General features: G+C 46.0%; 1 protein-coding gene across 3 annotated transcripts; it reads right to left on the bottom strand.

Moving 5' to 3' along the window:
• Nucleotides 1–12,672: 12,672 nt before the first annotated feature.
• Nucleotides 12,673–18,400, bottom strand: Pttg1 (PTTG1 regulator of sister chromatid separation, securin). Of its 3 annotated transcripts, none has more exons than XM_052196773.1 (6): nucleotides 18,333–18,400; nucleotides 17,699–17,797; nucleotides 16,450–16,628; nucleotides 14,610–14,703; nucleotides 13,422–13,580; nucleotides 12,673–12,819 (listed from the first exon to the last, which is right to left on the bottom strand). In XM_052196773.1, the coding sequence occupies exons 2-6, from the start codon at nucleotides 17,784–17,786 to the stop codon at nucleotides 12,743–12,745; spliced, it is 597 nt and encodes a 198-aa protein (XP_052052733.1). In that variant the 5' UTR covers nucleotides 17,787–17,797; nucleotides 18,333–18,400; the 3' UTR covers nucleotides 12,673–12,742. The 3 variants fall into 3 exon arrangements, with proteins under 3 accessions (XP_052052733.1, XP_052052734.1, XP_052052732.1); XM_052196774.1 differs by having other exon boundaries at nucleotides 17,699–17,810; nucleotides 18,333–18,382; XM_052196772.1 differs by lacking the exon at nucleotides 18,333–18,400 and adding an exon at nucleotides 18,113–18,316.
• Between the last annotated feature and the right edge of the window lie 3,653 nt (nucleotides 18,401–22,053).

Raw genomic sequence — 22,053 nt, 5'->3', positions numbered from 1 at the left:
GCTGCCAAGCCTGACAGCGGAGCCTGATTGCTGGGACCCACACAGTAGGTGTCTTAGTCAGGGTTTCTATTCCTGCACAAACATCATGACCAAGAAGCAAATCGGGGAGGCAAGGGTTCATTCAGCTTACACTTCCATTGCTGTTTGTCACCAAAGGAGGTCAGGACTGGAACTCAAGCAGGTCAGAAAGCAGGAGCTGATGCAGAGGCCATGAGAGAGGGGGAATACTTACCTGCTTGCTTCCGCTGACTTGTTCAACTTGCTTTCTTATAGATCCCAGCACTACCAGTCCAGGGATGGCACCACCCACAAGGGGTTAGGCCCTCCCTCCTTGTTCACTAATTGAACAATTGAAGTAATTGCCTTACAGCTGGATCTCATGGAGGCGCTTGTGTCAAGTTGACGTGCAAAGCCAGTCAGTACAGTAGGAGAGAGTCGGCTCCTTCAAGTTGTCCTCAGATGTCTACACCCATGCTGTGGCACACACACATATACACATAAACAGACAATAAATAAAAACAAATAAATGTTTAAAATATACCAATAAACCCATCTTAAAACCCACACAAACACGTCTGTCCCTCACATTACCACCAAGACCATACGAGCATCCGGTCATTTTCACTCCCATTCGCCTGTCTTGTGCCAGCCCTCCACCCCACCCACCCCACCCCACCCCACCCCACTCACCCACCCCACCCCACTCCACCCCCATTTTCTGGGGTGGTGTTTATGAAACTCATTCCATCTTGCCCATTTAAAACTATGAAGAACTAATTTCCCTGAGGACTGCTAGGATTTTCCAGACTTTTTTCTTAAAAAATGAAATCTTAGGCATTAGCATAATAGCAGGATTAGCACCATCTACTGGGACAGGCCCTGTGTAAGCATACTAGTGAGTTAGCCTTCATGGTGGACACAACCCCATTCCGAACTTACACCTGGCAAAAGAGTGAGTGCCTAGCACACACAGTCACTTGCTAGAGCCAGAGTAGTTGTAGAAGTCTGGAGCAAGCCTCTATGTTCTAAGCTTCAGCCTCTAGCTTTCTTAGAAGTTAAATTGCCCCCGCCCCCACCCAGGAGATAGGGTACCAGCTAGAGCAACTTTCTCCAGACCTTTAAAGTGCCTAAGCCATCAAGAGGATGTCACCTCTTCCAATGAGAACCAGGACCTCAAAGAATCCTAAACTGTTAGCTCCAAGAGTTTAGAGATCTACTCCAACATCTTCTTTCGAAGCGTGAGATATAGAGAGACCCAGAGAGGTCGTGTGAACAGAACAGAACACACAGCTCTTAAGTAGAGCCTACCTACACTCCATGTCTAGGGAGCCAGTAACCACCCTTACTCCCACCCCCACCCTGCCCCACCCCCACTCTGCCCCACCCCCGCAAGGACTGGCCGTTCGTGCTCAGGACATGGAGAACGGTTTGAAGGCTGAAGGCTGCTCTGAGGAATGTCAGTATACACAGTGGGAAAATTATTCATGCTGCATTTCTGCTCACCCTGCTGGCTACTCTAAGGACAGTCAGGACTCTGCACTAACTTGTCTTTAATGCAGATAAATCTTTCCCCAGACAGAGCTTTAGTGCGAAAGAAACCAGACAGGATCAGCAAGAATTTAGTGACAGTTTCTGTTTTTTTTCTCTCTCTCTGTCTCTCTGTCTCTCTGTCTCTCTCTCCCCCCCCCATTACCCTCTAATTATGTCAATGATACAAGTTTTATGCCCATACATCACTTAAACATTAAAAGTTACCATTTAAACACATGTAATATCAAACTAAAGTTTAAGGCGATTTTTTAAAAAGTATTTAGTGAATACTGATCACTAGCTATTCAACACTTTAAAAAAGAAATCTATTTCAACGAGAGTAAACTGCGTTAGTTGCTAATCACCTTGCAAACAAATGACTTAAGTAACAAAATTAAAATTGTCAAGCACAGCCGGACATGGTGTCGCACGCCTGTAATCCCAGCACTTGGGAGGCAGAGGCAGGCAGATTTCCAAGTTCGAGGCCAGCCTGGTCTACAGAGTGAGTTCCAGGACAGCCAGAGCTATACAGAGAAACCCTGTCTCGAAAAAAAGCAAAAACAAAACAACAACAACAAAAAACAAAAACAAAACCTGTCAAGCACATGAATGACTAGAAACCTGCCACACTAAGTTGGGGGTCATCTCTATGCTCTATGGCTTCGTCTCTTCACTTCCCTCTTCACACACACACACACACACACCCCTCACCACTCAGGGCACCTCACGTCCTCTAACCGAAGCCCCTTGTCACCCACAGAAAAGGATTAGGAACCTAGTAATTTGCAGGGGTTGAAGAGGGTGTACTGCCCTCTGGTGGAATACTTGGGAATTGGCGCCCACGTGCTATACGTTTGGTATTGGCAGCATGTCATATATTTTTTAGGATAGATCCTAACCAGTGGTGGAGTTACAAGAAAGCGTCACCACGCACAGCTTGGTGTGGGATGGAAGCTCAAACGTTAGGTCCTCACTTTACTGACTGAGTTATCTCCCCGACCCAGGAATCTCACATGGGGCAGCTCCAAACACCAAAGCAGTCTCTGAGAACTCCGGCCAACAACACGAACACAGCATTTACAGGAGAGAGAAAGTGAGACACAAAAAATAATTGGCTACACCTTAGCCGTCAGCCCGGGGCTCAGTTGCAGCTTAATTGGCTGCAGGGCCTCGGTGATTGAATTCCACATTGGTTCCGTCTGCTCTGTTCGGCTCAAAACAAACGGCCTGCCCAAATTACTTAGCACAAAATATTTGTTACAGAAAGCACTGTGTCTGATAAACCCGGGAACCACTCTTGTAGAACAAAACCCAAAACCTGTCCTGGGCTTTTACAGCCAGCGGGGATAAGGCCCTGGGGAGAGTTGCTCACAATATCAAATGTCCTCTCAAGATGGATGCAGCAGAGATTACTTAGCCAACTACAATCTTAGCTTGCAGTCGTTAGGATACAAACCCAGCACACCTGCCCACGCTGTGTGCCCCGCGATTCCATTAGATGCACGTGAAATGCCCGGATCTGCTGAGAAACAAATAAATGTTCTGGAAAGACTGGGCAGCAGCAGCAGCGATGTTCATCCTGCCACCCCAGGTGTATTTAAAGACATTTCAGTACGGCCGTCGAGATGGTTAAGAGCACGGACTGCTCTTCCAGAGTACTGGGGTTCATTCAATTCCCAGCACCCACGTGACAACTCAAAACTCTCTGTAACTCCCACATATCCAACACCCTCACACAGACATGAACCGTGCAAACAAAACACTAATGTACATAAAATACAATGTAAGGCATTTCTGTAAGCACAGCTAATTTTAAAAACAAGAAAGACTGGGTGTGACAAAATCGTGCCTGTCATTTTAGCACTTGGCAGAAGTCAAGATCTAGGAGTTCAAGGCCAGCCTCAGCTACACGTTTAAGGTGGGCCTGGGCTACCTGAGACCCGTGTCAAAAAAAGACGATTTCTGAAGCAAAATTTAAGGTAGCCATCAGACTAAACCTGTCCTACAGGTATAGAATCTCGGCTGAGACTGCGGAAAGGAGAGCAAATGAGGAAGAAACGAAGGGGGCGCCCTCTAGTGGCACGATTACACTGTCACAAGAAGACAGATTCTGCAGGCGGAGCAGAAGAGGACTTGGTGCTTGTTTTCAAGGGAAGGAAAAAAACATCTGATTTAATGGACTGTCTGCCTGAAATTGACAAGCAGAAATTTGTTGTCTCTTCAGTGGATCTTAATAAAGGCATATAGTCTGGCTTTTCCCAAAGAAAGTGACTGATTCGAAATCAGACCATAAATCCCAGGCAGGCAGGTTCAGAATCTAACCCAAAGGTACAGTCTGGACATCTCGGCTCTGCTGAGTGACAGGACCCTTTAGAGCGGGAGCTGTGAGGTTAGCCATTGTACAACCTTTACAGCACTTAGCAGCCAGTTACCCACAAAGCAGACATCCCATTTTTTATAAGAATAATTAGCATTTTAAAAAATGATCAGTGTCCAGCGCTTTCCTTATTCAGTAACTGAATAAGGAAAGTAACCTAGTCTACAGATAAGGAAATCAACTCTCAAAGAAGATTAGTAACTCACCTAAAATGACAATGGCGGAGTCTGCACCCAAACACATAAGCCCCAGAGTCTATAGACCTACACCCGCTGTGCTAACAGTTCTCAGATGGGTTGATCTCAAGAGTCCGTTCCACTCTTTAAAATCCCACAATAAGGGCTGTGGGATGGCTCCGTCAGTACCGTGCTTGCAAGCGCGAAGACCTGGGTTCAATCCCAATTTAAAAGGAAATAAAGGGTTGAAGAGATGACTCAGCCATTAAAAGATAGGCTTATAATAAGAAAGACAGACAGACAGAGAGAGAGACACAGAGAGAGAGGGAGGGAGGGAGGGAGGGACAAAAGGGAGACAGGGAAAGGCTGGCTGGCAAGATGGCTCGGGGGTAATGGTACTTATGATCAAGACTGGTGATCTGAGTTTGATATTTAGAATCTGTGAGGTAGGAGGAGACAACTAATGTCCTGCAGGTTTGTTCTCTGATCTTCCTATGTGAAGTAGTGGTCCATACCCATACCCATGCACACACACACACACACACACACACACACATGCACACACACAATAAATGTATTATTTGTAAAGCTAGGCATGATCGTGTGTTCTTTTCATCCCAGCATTGTAGAAGCAGACTGCAAGCTTGCTGTGCTGCTGTGTTGCTGGTCAGACACTCTAGTGACTTGTGTAGCTGCAGGCTAGTGAAATAGCCTGTCTCCACCCAGTGGTGGTGGCACTCAGGACTCAGGGGTTAGAGGCAGGCAGATCTGTGAGTTCGAGGTCAGCCTGGATTAAAGATTGAGTTCCAGGATAGCCAGGGCTGCACAGAGAAAGCCTATCTCAAAGAAACAAATGAACAAAAGTGCATAGATCCAAAGGCCTGAGATTGTCCTCTGCCACACACCACAACACACACACATGCACACAAATGCACCAGCACAAAGATGAACATACACACACAAAAATATTACAAAAGATTACTAAAGACCGCAAAAGACTTTATTTGTAAGGATTCTGTCGATATGTGTAGTGACAAAAAAAAAATCTGAGGAGACCTTTTAAAAATATTTACTAATTGATTTAAACATGACCATAATAAGCCTGTTAACATTAACACAAAATATTCTATGAAAAACAGCCTTTCCCTCAAAGGAAAAGAAGCAAGTGGGAAGGCTGTTGCTTCCCACGAGTGCAGGTCTCGTTAATATCTGACTTGTAAATGACAGCTGGATTCTGGAGCTGCTTCTGCATTCAGCCAGCTGTGATCTCACACGTAAAGTCCTGTCTGGAAAGTACAACCATGCTCCTGTAGAAAAATGGGAGAGAGATAGAGGTAAGTAGGTGCTATTAACAGAATAGACTCAATCTCACGAATTCCTACAAAAGTCTTGAGTACCCCTGGGGTTCTCTAGACAACCATCAGGAATCACTACTCTGGGGCTGGAGAGATGGCTCAGTGGTTAAGAGCACTGACTGCTCTTTCAGAGGTCCTGAGTTCAAATCCCAGCAACCACATGGTGGCTCACAACCATCCGTAATGAGATCTGATGCCACACCAACTCCAGTGTCGTTTGTGTGACATGACAGTACGTCATTAAGGCAGACGATATATTAAGACCAGGATGGAGACTCCATGCCAAGCTGCCTTTCCGTCCATTTGTGTTACACCGTTACCTTATAATGCTACTGAGCAATGGGAAAAGGTGAAGAATCATTTACAGGGAGTTTGGGCAGATTCTGAGATTACTCATGACATGGAGATATTGCAGAGGGATATTGCAACAATTAACAAAGCACATCTAGATAATACCCAGCTTGACTCATTGGCTAAAGGACTGGAAGCAGGAATTAAGTCTTTGAATCCTCTAGATTGGGTACAATATTTTGTCTTAATTGGAATATTGATGTTCATGATTATTATGGTCGTGCTGTTATTTCCTTGCCTTTTCAGACTTGTGCTGAAGTCCATTTACTCGGTGAAGCGAGATCTAACAGAGTTGCGTCTTAAAAACAAACAAAAAAAAAAACAGGAACTGCCACACCAACTCCAGTGTCATCTGTGTGACATGACAGTACGTCATTAAGGCAGACGGGAGAAAAACGCCCCTCAAGGCTAGGCTCCCTGGAGGTCCCTGGCAGTGTGCCCACCTCTGGCCTAAGAAAGGGCCTTGATGTTCTCTAAGGATATTGTGCTTCCTGGGTTATGGGTTCTGCACTGTGTCTTTCTACTTCCCATTCTTAATTCTTTATACAGCACGATCCCAGCCTACAAGCTGGTTAATTGATAAAAGAGAACTTGGTATTCCGGTAGAAGGAAAAAGAGAATGTGGCGATTACGCCTGCCGCTTCCAGTCCTAAACTCAATGAACTCATGTTAAACCTTAGTGAAAGAAAGTCTTAGAATACTTTTTAACAGGGGTCCATCTTTATCATTAGCCTCAGTAAAGGTAATGATAGTTTGTAGCAAGAAAAAAAATATGAAAAAATATAGGACTACTGATGAACTATTGCTTTATAGAGGTACTTATGATAAAAAGGTAATAAATAGATAAAAACACTGAAGGTTAGAAGGTCCTATAATTTTCTTGAGATTATGGACATAGATTAGCTTGAGCCAGACCACCATAATGTTTGCTGTCCAAGGCAGTAGAGAAGGCTCTTGTAATGTATATATGTTCATTTTTAAAGCATTTTTGACTTTTGATGACAGAAGAAGGCTTTAAGCATAAAAATTGGTCTGAAGGCCCAAGTTCTCCTGTTGATTATTAACACAACTTTAATAAGTAACCACAAGTTAAAATCAAACACTATATGTCTGAGGTTCATGATCATAGTTTGCTTTTGATCACGGTTCACAGAATAAGAGTTCCTGTGGGCATCATGTCATGTCTACTTGCTGTTCTAATTAAGATGGAAATGTACCTTGTTTAGCAATTGTTTGAGTGTTTCTGGAGGTGTGCCAACCTCGATCTGTTCCTCAATGTATTATAAATATGCCTGACTAAAAAGTAAAGTTGCAACAGATTCAAACCACTCTCTGGTGTCTGTCTGTCATCTCGCCGCACCTGTGCCTTCCTGACTACCAAAGCCCTGATTTTCCCTCGGTCGTGATGCGAGCCCCCGCCTCCCCCCCCCCCCCCCCCCCCCCCCCCCCGTCAGTCCATGGCAATCTGACACCCTCTTCTGGTGCATCTGAAGACAGCTACAGTGTACTTACATATAATAATAAATAAATCTTTAAAAATAAAGATATTGCTACTCTAAAGGGCAGATGGACAGAGGCCTCTGCTCCTCCAGTAGCCTCATATCCCAGGGAATTCGCTGTGCCTGTCATTTGCTTGTCTACTTTGTCTGGCAACGCTGTGCACCTGAGGCAAATCCCTTCCCCCTGAGCTCTGCATGCAGCCAAGCCAGATGACAAACCTGCGGAGAATCCTTCAAGCAAGGAAGATGGCCTCTGGCTTAGTCCTAACAACTCTTGCTTGTCATGACCAAGAATAACCTGTTGGCTCCCGTTCTGTTTCTAGGAAGAGAACTTGTGAAAAAGTCTTCACCCAAACCCATGGAGTCTAAGAAGTTTAGTATCAGAAGCAAGCCGCCTCTGCATGTTGAGTAAAATATGTAGCTGGGTGTGGTGCTGCACGCCTGTAGTCCTAGCATCCCGATGAGGCAGGAGGAAATTGAGTTCAATACTATCCCCAGATAGATAGGGAGACTTTGTCTCAAAATGTGCAGTGTGTGTGTGTGTGTGTGTGTGTCCATTCTTAACAGCAGTGTGCTTTTTAGTATTTTGTTAACTTGACACAAGACCAAGTCAGCAGGGGAGAGGAAATTCCAGTTGGGAAAATGCCTCCCTCAGATTGGCCTGATTAGTGTTTGATGGGGGACGCCCACGCGCACTGTGGGTGTTTGATGGGGGACCGCCCACGCGCGATGTGGGTGTTTGATGGGGACCGCCCACACGCGCTGTGGGTGTTTGATGGGGGACCGCCCACGCGCGCTGTGGGTGTTTGATGGGGACCACCCACACGCGCGCTGTGGGTGTTGGCTGGGGAACGCCCACGCGCGCTGTGGGTGGAACAAGCCCTAGGCAGATGGTCCTCAGTGGTACAAGAAAGCAGGCTAGGGCCGAGGAGAGGGCTCACTGCGAAAAGCTAAGCTAAGGCCAAAAATATAAGAAAGCAGGCTGAGTAAAGTATTGAGCAAGCCATACATAAGCAGCAGCCTCCGTGGCCTCTGCTTCAGGGCCTGCCTCCAGCTTCCTGCCCTTGAGTTCCTGCCCTGACTTCCCTCAGTGATGGGCTGTTACCAGGATGTGTAAACCAAACTCTCTCCTCCCCAGATTGCTTTTGGTCAGAGTCTTTATGGCAGCAACAGGATTCAGACTAAGATAAACCATTCCACACTGGACATGCCTCACACCCAGATCATCAGGCTGCCCGCTGGACTCTGCAGCCTCCTTACTTACCAAACCTCACATCTCCGTGAGCATCGGTGGAGAAATCTGTTCTGCCGTCTTCTCGGGCCCTCACTGGGTACCAGCCACACCCACTCCACATGGCTTGAAATTTCAGGTCGTTTCGCGGTAATGTGATTCTCTTCCTCCCATGATGAACACACTGCTCTGTTCTGATACAGATCCTCTAACTGCAAGTCAATTAAAGGGGCCTCAAAAGGTGCCATATCTGGGTCTTGAATCCCTAACCTCCAGAATTGTGAGACTCCAAGGTTTCAGCCACCCAGCCTAGTAGCCTCCTCTACAAGAGCCTGAGGGCACAGCATCCACCCGGGTCATTGGTAAACTTCCGGAACAGGATGTGGAACCCACCCCCCTCCCGGAACTGGAGTGACAGGCAGCTGGGAACTGCCCGATGCGGTTCTGGGAACCAAATCCTACTCGGTTAGTTACTCATTCTTAACTGATGAGCCATCTCTCCTTCTACCTGCTTTCTTGGTTTCCAGTTCCCTAGCTCTTTCTACTGTCTTTTCTCTATCCAACTGTCCCGACAGCATGTCTGTCAGCTGACCTGTTTCCCTCTGCCTCAGCTACAAGGTGGGGCTGGGTCAGCTGTTGTATGCACTGCCCTAGTTCAGTGGTTCTCAACCTTCCTAAGGCTGTGACCCTGTAACACAGGTCCTCACAGTGTGGTGACCCCCACCCATAAAACTATTTCCATTGCTACTTCCTAACTGACCTTTGGCTACTGTTATGAATTGTAAAGATCCGATATGTAGCCAGCAATGGTGGTGCACGCCTTTAATCCCAGCACTGGGGAGGCAGAGGCAGGTGGATTTCTGAGTTAGGCCAGCCTGGTCTACAGAGTGAGTTCCAGGACAGCCAGGGCTACACAGAGAAACCCTGTCTCGATAAAAAACAAAAACAAAAAATCGGATGTGACCCCTGTGAAAGGGTTGCTTGACCTTTAAAGGTGTGTTTGACCCACCCACTGGTTGAGAGCCATGACTCTAGCTACGTGCCAAGTTTTCAACCTGGAAATAGGGAACAGTGCTCAATTTCGTCTTTCAAGGAAAATGAAGATGTTTCCCCACATTGGGTGCCCTTGCCACCCATTTCTGGTTAGCAGTCCAGCCCCGACTGGGCTTCCAGTCCTGGGGTTGAGGTGCAACTGTGCAGGAAGACAGAAGCCAGCTGCAACCTGATCTCTGAGCAGCATGCCAAGGGCAGACAGCTCCCACTTGTGCATCCAGCCGCAACGAAGTAACAGGATTTGTGATCACCATGGAAACCCCCTCCCACTCTGCATACTGCAGGGCCTGCAGTGGATTCCACTGTGTGGTCTGAGAAGTGGACTATCCCAAACTCCTCTCTCAGGACAATGAGTCATCCTGGTGGCCGTGTGCACATGGGACAAAGGACACTTTGTGCTCTTCTTCCCGTTGCAGTCCAGTTTCCACGAGCTGATGGTTTGTCTAGGTCAGTCCCTAAGAGACTTGAAGACTAACAAAGATGAGACCCTTGGCCAAGAGTTTACTCCAGCTGGACAGGAGGAACAGGTCCCACATCTGGTTGTCCCTATCGTTTGATCACACATGACTGAGGTCTCCAAAGCCACCGTGGGCAGCCTATTCAAAAGTCAGCACTGGGGCTGTCGAGATAGTTCAGCAGGTTATAAAGGGTCTTGCTGCCAAACTTGACAATTTAAGTTTTATCTCGGGGACCTACGGGATGAAAGCAGAGACTCCCACAAGTTGTCCTCAAACCTACACACACTACACACACACTACACACACACACACACACACACACACACACACACGCAAATTTAAGTTAGCTTTTTGGGCTGAGATGCCAGCCCTGTAAGCAACAAGTACCATGAGAAGGAGGTGGGACAGAAGAAGTTAGCCAGCTTCTGGGGTGTGTGCAAGAAAAAGCAGAGTCCATGGTTGCCCAAGAGTTCCTCCCTTCCTGCAGTCACATGAAGCTGTGGACAGAGAGTGGAATCTTGAAAGCTCTCTTACCCCAGATGCACAAGGCCTAAGGTGCAGGAACCGTAGACCCACTCAGGCCCCTCTGGCCAGGCAGAGCCTGCTAGATGAGATGGCTGCTGGGGAACATCCTAGAAACGGCAGAGAATGTGGTATCCTTTCCCCACCCCATTACCACAGTAGTGAAGAAATAGGACCATTGTCAGGTGGAGATTTACCTGCTACCTGCTTCTAAGTCCAGAAAAGTATCTGCGTGGGACGCCTGCTACAGCAGCCCAGCCCTGGAGCCTAAAGATCCTGATGTGGTGGGAGGCCTTCATCTACCTGGGTTCTCTGAAGTGCTCAGAGTATCAAGGACCTCAAGGTTATACATGGAAGGGTAGACTCTGGATGGCTCCTTGTGGTGGGTATTTTTAATTGTCCACTTGATTAGATGAACGAATACCTTAGAGAGACCAACTCTGGCGTGTAGGTGGCTCCAACCCATCGGTTGGGGTTCTGGATTGACTAAGGAGGGATTAAAAAGCAAACAAGTGAAAGCACCAAGTCCCCTTTTGTCCTACTTCCTCAGAGAGGGGTAACCTGGTGCCATGGTCAGAAGGAACCCCAGCCACCACACCTTCCTGACTATGATGGATGATGGACTGTATACTAAAGAGTGGGACCAAAACATGGGGCCACTGCTGTAATAAACCGGACAGTGTGGTCTTGTAGATGTTGGTGAACAGATCAGTGTGAGGGAGTTAAAAGAGTTTGAAGATGTAGGCTGAGGAACCCCCCCCCACTTCCTGGCTTCTGTAAGGAGAGCTTAGTGGATCATTCTGGGAGTTCAGAAGACTAGAACGCCGCTAGAAAAATGGACAGGAAGGACTGCTCCCCGGGCTAGAGAACAGGAGCTTAGTGGGAACTGAAAGCCACTTGTCTTAGATTTGGAAGTGATTCTAGCTCCCTCCCAGCCAGATTCCAAAAAGCTGAGCGGGGCTGAATTCAAAAGTGGACTAACTTTAGGACAGCGTAATGTTCACAGAGACTTGGTTAATAGCTCACTGCTTCACCCAGACTCAGGGAGAGCAGCGAGCACAGAAAGGAGAAACGCGCCATTTCATAAGGAGCTGGAAGGAGGAGGAAGACCAAAGTGTGGGTGCTTCGGATTTTCTGAGAAAGGGAACAAAATACCCACAAGAGCAATTATGGAGACAAAACGTGGGGCAGACTGAAGGAAAGGCCAGTCAGAGACTGTCCTGCCTGGAGAGTCATCCTAAAACAATCTCCAAACCCCGACACTATCGTGGATGTCCACAAGTGCTTGCCGAAAGGAGCCTGTTATGGCTGTCTCCTGAGGGGCCCTGTCAGAGCCTTACAGACACAGAGGCAGATGCTAGCAGCCAACCATTGGACTGAGCGTGGGGTCCCTAATGGAGGAGTTGGAGGGAGGACTGGAGGAACTGAAGGGGTTTGCAGCCCCCAAAAAGAAAAGCCTTCCAGGCACCCTACTGGAAAATGGCTTCCCAGTGGCAGCTACAAAGCTCACCAGAGGACTTCACTCTTCCCGCCCTGAAGCTGACGCGCCTTTCTCTGGGCTCCTGCTCATTCTTCCTTCCCACGTGTACCCTATACCATATCCTCAAGAGGTAAACTGAGATGCAAGGCCCCTCCCTCCTCAGGACTGGAGCCCCACATCTTTTTTCAGAGACCACCATGCTGTGGCAGGTGCAAGACATGGTTCACTCAAAACCACGGGTCCCGAGCTTCATACCGTTTAAGAATATAGGCTTCGATGTCAAATACACTAATGCTTATCACATACTTATGTCCGTGATTGGATACACGACCAACTCCTATAGGCGGGGAGTGGACCCTACTGTAAGTAAATTATCTGCAGTGGTCATCAAAGTATCTAACTAGAGATCCTGAGGAGACTGGGTTCTCAGAAGACTTAGAGCCTTTCAAATTCTGCTTACTGAATACTAAAATCATTAGAGCTGAACCGAACTGGTGATAAAGAATGCCTAACAAATACTTAATGAGCTGGAACTGACTCTTTAATAACTGTCCCTAGTTAACATCCGCGAAAAGGCAACAAAGTAACAAAGGAAAACAGTGAGTGGCATCTCCTAATGCCAAGAAATACTGATCATGGGTTGGTTGAGAATACGCACAAATGCTTTATTAATACAACATACATAAACTATAAAGGAGTAACAAGTTTAATTAAATATCTGCATCGTAACAAACAGGCGGCAACTCAACATCCTGAGTGGAGAGGGCACTGGGAGACTGCAGCGGACCTGGAGGGAGAGGAACTTCTCATTAGATTCTGCACTTCCTTTATAGCCATCATCCATGACAAACATTAGCTGCTGAGTTTTATCTAATGAATCTCAGACGTGCACATGCAGATGGCCTCAGAACTGACCATCAAGAAGCAAATCTTTAAAATACACGAAGCTTCTTGTTCTCTTGAGCATGAAGTCTCACTAAATCATAAAATCGGACTGGCAACCCATCTCATCAGAACAGATGGGAGGCACTTCTGACCACTGGTTCCAACTAAAGCCTAAAGCTTTCAGTGGTGACAAGGTACTGTGGGGCTACACTGGTCCTCTGACAGCCATGCATAGAACCTGGAGTGCTCATGCAGTCTCCGTTACTATAGACTTCACCTCATAACCTAAGAAGTTGTGTGTTTAACTTCACCCTCTGCCATCACCAAAGGCTGACCAAGATTCCAGAAAACCTCCTTCTGGGACTCAACCACAATGACCGAGGAAAGTTATTATTCTAAATTCTGCCCCTGTATTCCAAAGCTGCACCCAAGCACACCTGTACAACTCGGTCCCCACAACACGTGTGTCATGTAACAAGTTGCTTACAGCACTGGCTCACTTACCAGATTCCCATGGTAGAAAGGGTGTCTTCAGAGGGGTGGGGGGGTCCAGGTGCAGCAGCTTCTCAAGCCCTTTCTCTTCATCCAGGATCATGAGAGGCACACCGTTCAAGGGGAGAAGTGAGATCTGGTGCTCCTCAGGCAGGTCAAAACTCTCAAAGTCTGTCACAAAGGGAAGCCAAGCATCAGAGCAGCGTTCCCTCGCTCCAGGGAAGTACATGAAGCCAAACTATTCTTCGCCAGTATTCACCATTTTAGAAAACAGAACTGACTGAACAACAGCCAGATAATAAAGTTACTGCCCTAATATAACTATTACTTTTATCCATACTCAGGGAAAAGAATAATTTTAGCAGTCCAGCTCTTGGACATTCTCTTAAGAGGCTCTGTGATGCAAGTATCATGGCGGTATGTTACAAGTATTATGGGGTACGTGGCTATAATCTGAGCACGTGGGAGGTGACATAGGACCATCACCAGTTCAAAACCATGCTGAACTACAGAGCAGGTCCCCTCCCTGTCAAAGATTGTGTAATGAGAACTTCTGTACACCCAAAAACATAACTAGCATACTGATGTCACAGAAAAGGGAATTAACAACCATCTGAGATGCAAGCCAAGCCAGTTTTTTTTTTTCCTGGAAGACAGTCTTCATCTGAAAGACCAACTACAGTCAAGAAAATATGCTTGCCCCATACTCTCTCAAGGAACAAGGGAAGTCTACCATCCTTCAAGGAAAATTTTGTCACCAATGACAGAATTCAGAAACAGGAAAAAGTCTAGAACTGTGGAACACTCACATGTTATAGCATGATAATAATTTGAAATTTTATCTTACATTACTTTATAGTTAAGTCTTTTCTTTTTGGTTTGTTTGTTGGTTTGAGACAAGGTCTCTCTCTACATAGCCCAGGCTGTCCTGGAACCTGCTCTGTAGATCATGTTGACCTTGAACTCACACAATGACAACCTTGCACTTCTGATTTTTCCTCAACATCTTTCCTCCCATTCTCCCCCTGACTGAAGGTGATACCCTGGCAAGTGAGTCCCCCTGAACAAGTCTATTTATTCAAAGTAACCCAGGTTCAGACAGTCTCGGACTCTAGGGCTACATGTTACAGTCACATGGAGTTAGAGTCTAAGAGACAGCTCAAGCAAAGGACCTGCCCATCGCACCAAAGGCATTATTACCTAGAGGATTGAAGGGGAAGAACTTTTCGATTTCTGGGTAGGCATCATCAGGAGCAGGAACAGAGGCTGGTGTCTTAGCAGACTTCTCGGTGTTCTAGAAAAACCCAAGAGAATAAGCACTGTGAGCATGGAAGTCTCGCCCACCTGCATGGTAGTGAAGCTGGACGACCTCGTCCAATGATGAGGTCACTATTTAAAATTTGTCAATTCTGTGCTGTCTCACAGTTCTTAGTTTTCAGGATTCAGTGTAAAAGTTAAGGAGAGAACTGACTCCTGGACCTGCCTGCCTGCGAGACACACACACACTCTCTCTCACACTCTCACACACACTCACTCTCTCACACAGAGCTATTCATAACCCCAGTCCAAAGAAAACCATGTCTCCTGTCCTCCTCAGGCACATGGTCTGTATATGCTTGGCCCAGGGAGTGATGCTTTTAGGGGTGTAGCCCTAATGGAGTATGTTTGCCCTAGCTGCTTTCAGATGAACATGTAGAACTCTCAGCTCCTCCTGCACCATACCGTCCCTGCACTACCATACTTCCTGCCTTAATGATAATAGACTGAACCTGTAAGCCAGCGCCAATTAAATGTTGTCTTTATGAGAGTTGCCTTGGTCATGGTGTTTGTTCATAGCAGTAAAACCCTAACCAATACATACACCATACACGTGAACATCCAAACACAAAAGCATTCTTATTAAAGTCAGACATTTTAGCACCTGTCCACATATATTAAGAATGCTCAGCAGGGTTAATTCAAAGCTAATCAACTCAACTGTTCAAACCTAACAGTGGACAAAATAAGCCTGAGGCACCCCATAGTAGTAGCTAATCCTTATAAAAGTATAATATTTCTGCCACTGTTACCTTAATTATTTACTTGGTTAATATTAACAAGTTTGTGTTCCTTAAACATATGAAATTAAGAAGCAACAGAACATAAAACATCCAAAGAACCACCAGGAAGAAAATCAATAGCAGGTCACACCAGAAGCCTGGGTGCTCTTGATCTTATCCGATCTATGTGTATGCAAGAGTAGGGGCGTGTAGCTCAGGCTAGCCTCCAACCAGCTGAAGCCCCTCCTCCAGCTTCAGCCTCCCAAGTGCCAGGATTGCAGGTGTGTATCAAACCCAGCTAAATACTTCATACATCTGTTACATGGTTTCTAACCAACTGCTTCCTGGTACTAGTTAAGAACAGCTGAAGCAGAATCAGCCTCAGCTATTCCTAAGAGCTGTGATCTCAAGGGGCTGAGCACTCGAAGTACCACAGCCTGACCATGTGTTTGTGGACCTCTCTTTACCTCGTACCTCCTAGAAAGGCAGATGGGAAGCCGGTTTTGTTTTTTTAAATACATTTATTTTTTTAAGATTTATTATTATAGGTAAGTATGCTGTAGCTGCCTTCAGACACACCAGAACAGAGTGTCAGATCTCATTATGGATGATTGTGAGCCACCATGTGGTTGCTGGGATTTGAACTCAGGACCTTCGGAAGAGCAGTCAGTGTTCTTACCCACTGAGCCATCTCTCCAGCCCCGGGAAATCGGTTTTTAAGCATCAGAAGTGCTACAGTGAGGCTTAGGATGGCTCAGTGGTTAAGAGCATTTGCTGCTCTTCCAAAGGAACCAGACCCAGTTCCTACCACCCATGTAAGGCAGCTCACAACTTCTGCAACTCCAAGTCCAAAGCACCACCCAACACCCTCTTCTAGCCTCCCTGGATGCCTACACACATGCGGTATTCATCTACACAGATACACATACATGAATAAAAATAAAGTTTTTCATAAAGTGCCCACACATGTACAAGTCTTCATATTCGTAGGCTGCACTCACCTTCTTCACAGTCAAGGTGGGCTGTTTAGGTTGGAGGGGTTTACTCGGCTTCACTGGCTTTTCGGTAACTCTGTTGACAGTTCCCAAAGCTTTTCTGCTGGCTTTAGGCAAGGCTGGAGTATTGAACACTTTGCCAACTCGAGGAGTTGAAACCTGCAATTTCCTATCTAAGGCCTTGACTGATGAAAAAAAGGATAATCCTAAGAATATTACAGGCTCAGTGGGTAAAGGAGCTTCCGGCTAAACCGGACAACCTGAATTCAATCCCCCCCAACACACATAGTATAAGGAGAACCGACTCGCACGCCTTTAATCCCAGCACTTGGGAGGCAGAAAAAGAACCGGCTCTCACAGGCTGTCCTCTGACCTCCGCAGGCACATATACACAAATAAAGGTAATAAATATATTGCTCTTAAAGATTACACCACATACAGAGGACTGCCTTGTCAGCCATCAGTGGGAGGAGAGGTCCTTGGTCCTGTGAAGGCTCAATAGATGCTCCAACAAAGGGAAATCGAGGGGTCAGGGGAGGTGAGTGGGCTGGGGGGAGGGGCATACACTTAGAGGCAGGGGGTGGGGGTTTTCGGGGAGGGGATAAACCGGGAAAGGTTTTAGCATTTGAAATGTAAATGAAGAATTTATTGAATAATAATAATAATAATAATAATAATAATAATAAAAAGATTAGACCATATAAACGCCTGGTCAACTTCACTCAACTTTCATCCACAAACCTGCGCTTCTTTTGGGGCAGTGACTTAGTAACCACATTAAGACAATAAGCATGAAGACAGGCAGTGTAGCAACCCCGCCTTTAATCCCGGTACTTAGGAAGCAGAAGTGGATCTCTTGAGTTCAAGGCCAGCCTGATTTATATAGCAAATTTCAGGCCAGTCAAAGCTATGTAGAGCTTATGTCTCCTAAGCATAGAGCCTGGAGCTGTGACTTAGCAGGTAGAGTTTGAAACTTAGCTGCCTAACATTTAAAAAGCCCCACTTCCCATCCCCTGCAGTGCAATCACTGCACTGGGTAGGTAGAGTCAAAAGGCTCACAAGTTCAAGACCCGCCCTAGGTTACATAGGGAACTAGAGGGACCAGTCTGAACTACACAAATCCTAAAAATAAAAAGACAGATAATAAGCATGAAAATCTATCCAACCTGACTCTACTCAACCACAAAGTCCACTGAATGCTAGGAGCCATCGTCCATTCCCGACACCTGTGTATCTCACAGCGGTCGATACTTACCACCAGAGCCCAGCTTCAACCCATCCTTAGGTGCCAATCGGCTGCCAGGTTCTTCATTATCCTTATCCACAAAGATCAGAGTAGCCATCCTGGATCACTCTAAGGGAGACACCTGCACATTATAATACTGGCATTGAGGAAGGCTGGAAGAGCTAAGCAGTAACAGAGAGAGACCAAGCTATACCCAGGGCACGGATGCACAAAAACTTCAAATCAGCAGGAGAAGTCAACAGGCTTAAACCAGATCCTAAATCTTCACGCCAGGGTCATAAACACTAAACTCCTACAGAAATCAGTTGATGTTGGCACCCACCAAAACTGTCTCCAGCCTACAATCTCTGCGGTAGGGAGGCGAAGCCAAGAGGATCGGATGCTCAAGCTGGGCCTCGGCTACACAACAAGTTCAAGACCAACCTGGGCTACTTGAGACGCTGAAGTGGGTGCGGGGAGGGAAGAAGGAAAATGAAAACAGTGTGGCTATGGGTCGAGCTCGCCAAAAGCGCTCCGGGACGCCAGGCCGAGTGAAACATCAGTTCCGACCCTGCTTCAGCCTCCAGTCCCGGATCTGCCCGCCCCGCCACCCCGAGCTCGCCCAAGACACCCTCACCCACGACGAGCTCGCAGCTAAACTCACCCAAGACTGCGCCGCCAACCGCCCCGCACGCCGCAGTTTAAACTACAACTCCCGTCTCAATAGGTCCGTGGGAAGGCGGGGCCTAGAGCCTGGGAACCAATGAGAGCAACTGAAGTTGTTTTCAGACACCGCCCCCCAATCGCGTCTGTCGCCAAGGTATTTAAAAAAACAAAAGACAAAAACCAAAAAAAAACTAGAATCGTACAGTGTCCAAAACTCCCGTGACAGGCTTTTTTTTTTTTTTTGCCCCCAACTAGCCTAATAACAAAAAGGTCGTTTTGTCCCTTTAAATCTTAAAGGCTTTTTTTTTTCTTTTTTGGAAACAGGTATTCACAAGACTCAGACTGTCCTTGAACTCTCTATGCACTGAAAGATGGATGACCTTTAACTCCAGATCCTGCTTCCGGTCTTCCAAGGACTAGATTAGTGGAAGTGCCACTACTCCAGGCTTAATTTTGTGGTTTTGGCTTTTTCTGAACTTAACTAAGCAGCTCAGGCTTGTCTGGAGCTCACGAGCCCAAAGCATGCTTTTCACTCAAGACTCTCCTGCCCCGGTGCTCGGTGCTCGGTGCTCAGTGCTCAGTGCTCGGTACTCAGATCCGAGTAACCAGAGTGTATTCTCTAGGGGGACAGGCCTACACAGTAGATTCTGGAGTTTGTGAAAGGCTAGAAAGGAATAAGTAGTAATAGTAGACCAACATATATACAAAAACTTAACTAAAGAAGCCAAGAGGCTTACTTAATCCAGACCTTAAATCTTCAAGTCAGAGGCCCTAATCTACAGAGAGGATGGTTTGGTCAGCCCTCGTCAAAAACTGCCAGAGACTGGAGAGATGCCTGGACAGTTTAGAGCACTTGCTGACTGTGCACACCAGGCTGGCCTGGAACTTAAGACACCTGCCTGTCTTTGCCGCTTAGGTAGTAGTTTATTTCTGCTTATTTTTAGAAATTGTAGAAATTTGACAGGTTTGAAAACAGAGAATGGAGAATATTCAAGAGCCCTGTCCTTTCTATTAAATAAGCATTGTTAATAACACTGGAGCCTTTCCCTACATCCTTTCTGTGATCACGTTTAATTAGTATAAAAGTCTCCTTTGTGTATTCCTGAAAACATTCTAAAGTTCCATGATTGATACTGGGATACTTGTGCTAGGATTTTCACCCATCCCCCTCCCGCTGGGCAGATTCTCTCTAAAATGGCGGCGACGGCTTGTGGAGTCCTCAGCTCTATGGAGCCACAGCAGACACTGATATGTGAGTGGTGAGTGGTAGATCAAGAAAGCTTTCTGTTAGGAATAAAATAGCAAAATGTCATATCACTGGTCAAATCCTGCATCTCATCCTCTGTGATTCTTCCTCTCATTCTAGACCAAGGGGCACCTTTGTTTCCTTAGTACCAACAGCCTCTCTTTAGCTTCCAGATCTTTGCTGAATTCTATCCAAAGAGGTTCTTCAAAAGGAAAGAGCCAGGTGTAGTGACACACACCTTTAATCTCAGCACTTTGGAGGCCAAGGCAAAAGGATGTCTGTGAATTTGAGGCCAGCCCGGTTTACAAATTGAGTTCATGTAGCTATACAAGACCACATAGTGAGACCTTGTCTCAAAAAGAAATACATATTCAGAGAAGTGGAGGATATAAATCTTGGTTTTGTGAAGTGATATAGGCAACCATTTTGGTGTACATGAAGGAATGTACACTTACTTTGAAAAGTTTCATACATATGTATATATACATATATAAAGAGAGAGAGAGAGAGAAATAACACTATAAAATGTAGTATTGCTTTTTACATTTACAATTAAGAATTTCCAAGGCTAGGGCTCAGTTGATAGAGTACTTACCTGGTATAGTGGCTTTTCCTGATTATCAACTTGACTATATCTGGAATGAAACACAATCCAGGATTGGAAGGCTCACCCTCACCTGGGATCCTAATCTAGAGGCTGAGAGATACGAGTTTCTGACCTGGATCATGGCTTGGAGATCTTGAGGCATAGTGGCTATGAATCCCAGAAGATTAAGACAGGGAGATCTCGGCGTTCAAGATCATCTAGGACAAAACAAGTCCCAGATCCAGGCGTGGTGCCATACCCCTTTAATCTGGACCCCACCTTCTACTGTAGACCTACATAAGGACATTGGAAGAAGGAAGATTGGTTCTCTCTTCCTTGCCTGCTTGCCTTGTGGGACTGAGCGACTTCTCGATCCTTGTACTTCCATTCACAGCTCCTGCTGACTATTGTTGGGGAGTTGGACTACAGACTGTAAGTCATCAACAAATTCCCTTACTATATAGAGACTACCCATAAGTTCTGTGACTCTAGAGAACCCTGAGTAATACACCTAGCATGCTGGAAGAGCATAAATCCAGTGGGGTGGCAGACAGGAGGATCAGAAGTCCAAAGTCATTCTGTGCCATGTAGTAACTTCAAGGCCAGCCTGAGAGAGCAGGAGAGAATAGAAGAGGGAGAGACAGAAGGAGAGGGGAGGGGACATGATCTCTACTTCTAAGAAAGGAATTATGATCATACTTATGTCAAAACACATTTTTTTCCAGAGATACTTTTGGACATGATTTTTTTGTTTGTTTGTTTGTTTTTAGAGACGGGGTTTCTCTGTGTAGCCCTGGCTGTCCTGGAACTCACTCTGTAGACCAGGCTGGCCTCGAACTCAGAAATCTGCCTGCCTCTCAAGTGCTGGGATTAAAGGCGTGTGCCACCACTGCTCGGCTGGACATGATGTTCTTAAGCAGGCTTCTGAGGGCTGAGTATGTAGCTGGGTGATAGTGTTTACCTAAAATAAGGAAGACCCTAACCAGGGTGTGGGGAGACACTTAAAAACTCTAAACAAGAAAGTGGCAAGACTCTTTTCTTAATGTCATCCAAACGACTGTTCATCCAGAGAATAAATGAATCAATTCTAAATTTAAAAAGAAGAGGAAACATCTGAGGAATGGGTTTACAAGCATCAGTCCGCAGCCGAGGGAAAGAGCATGCCATTGTCTAATTTCAACTAAAAAGTGGGTTACGGGAGATACATATAAAGTGAGACAGGGAAACAGCCAATATCGGGTTTAGACATTCACAGTAGAGTAGAATCAAAAATTACAGAAAGCAGTAATCTAGGTAGATGCAAGAGCAGTTCGTAATTCCTTTACAGTTGGGGTTAAGAGTTATTCCCTACACAGATATCGCGTCACACTGGGATCTGTCTTACCACACTTCCTTAAATCTGTTTGTAAGCAAAGGGCTATTCCTAATAAATACGTAACTCAAGCTTCCTTTAAATTCATTCAACAAATATTTACTGGATGATATGCTAAACATCAAAAGAAATAGCCTAACTCTAGGATAAAAACAATACACCCAGGCACGCACGCACGCACGCACGCACGCACGCACGCACCGCTTACACCTTTACTGTCCTGTCCATTCCCTGTTCCTTTTATCCATTCAACCTGTTTTTTTCTCTCTGTATCTACTTCTGAATTTCGTTTATTCGGATTAAATCACCAGCACACAAAAGTCTTGCTTTCAGAAAGATATCTGTATACATTCCTACATCTTCCACGTGAACATTGTCTAATTCCTTGTGAGGTTTTCTTCGCCTCTCACCAACAGGAAACATCGCTCTTCCCCAGGTCCACTGCAAGTGTAAATTATATCACCACCCTGTCTTTTTCTTAGCGATGGCGTCCCTAGGTCATCCCCACCTGTTAC

Source organism: Apodemus sylvaticus, chromosome 10 (genome assembly GCF_947179515.1).
Source record: "Apodemus sylvaticus chromosome 10, mApoSyl1.1, whole genome shotgun sequence".
NCBI classification, from domain to species: Eukaryota; Metazoa; Chordata; class Mammalia; order Rodentia; family Muridae; genus Apodemus; species Apodemus sylvaticus.
The sequence above is the reverse complement of the archived record's forward strand: the minus strand, read 5'-3'. Positions and strand labels throughout refer to the sequence as shown.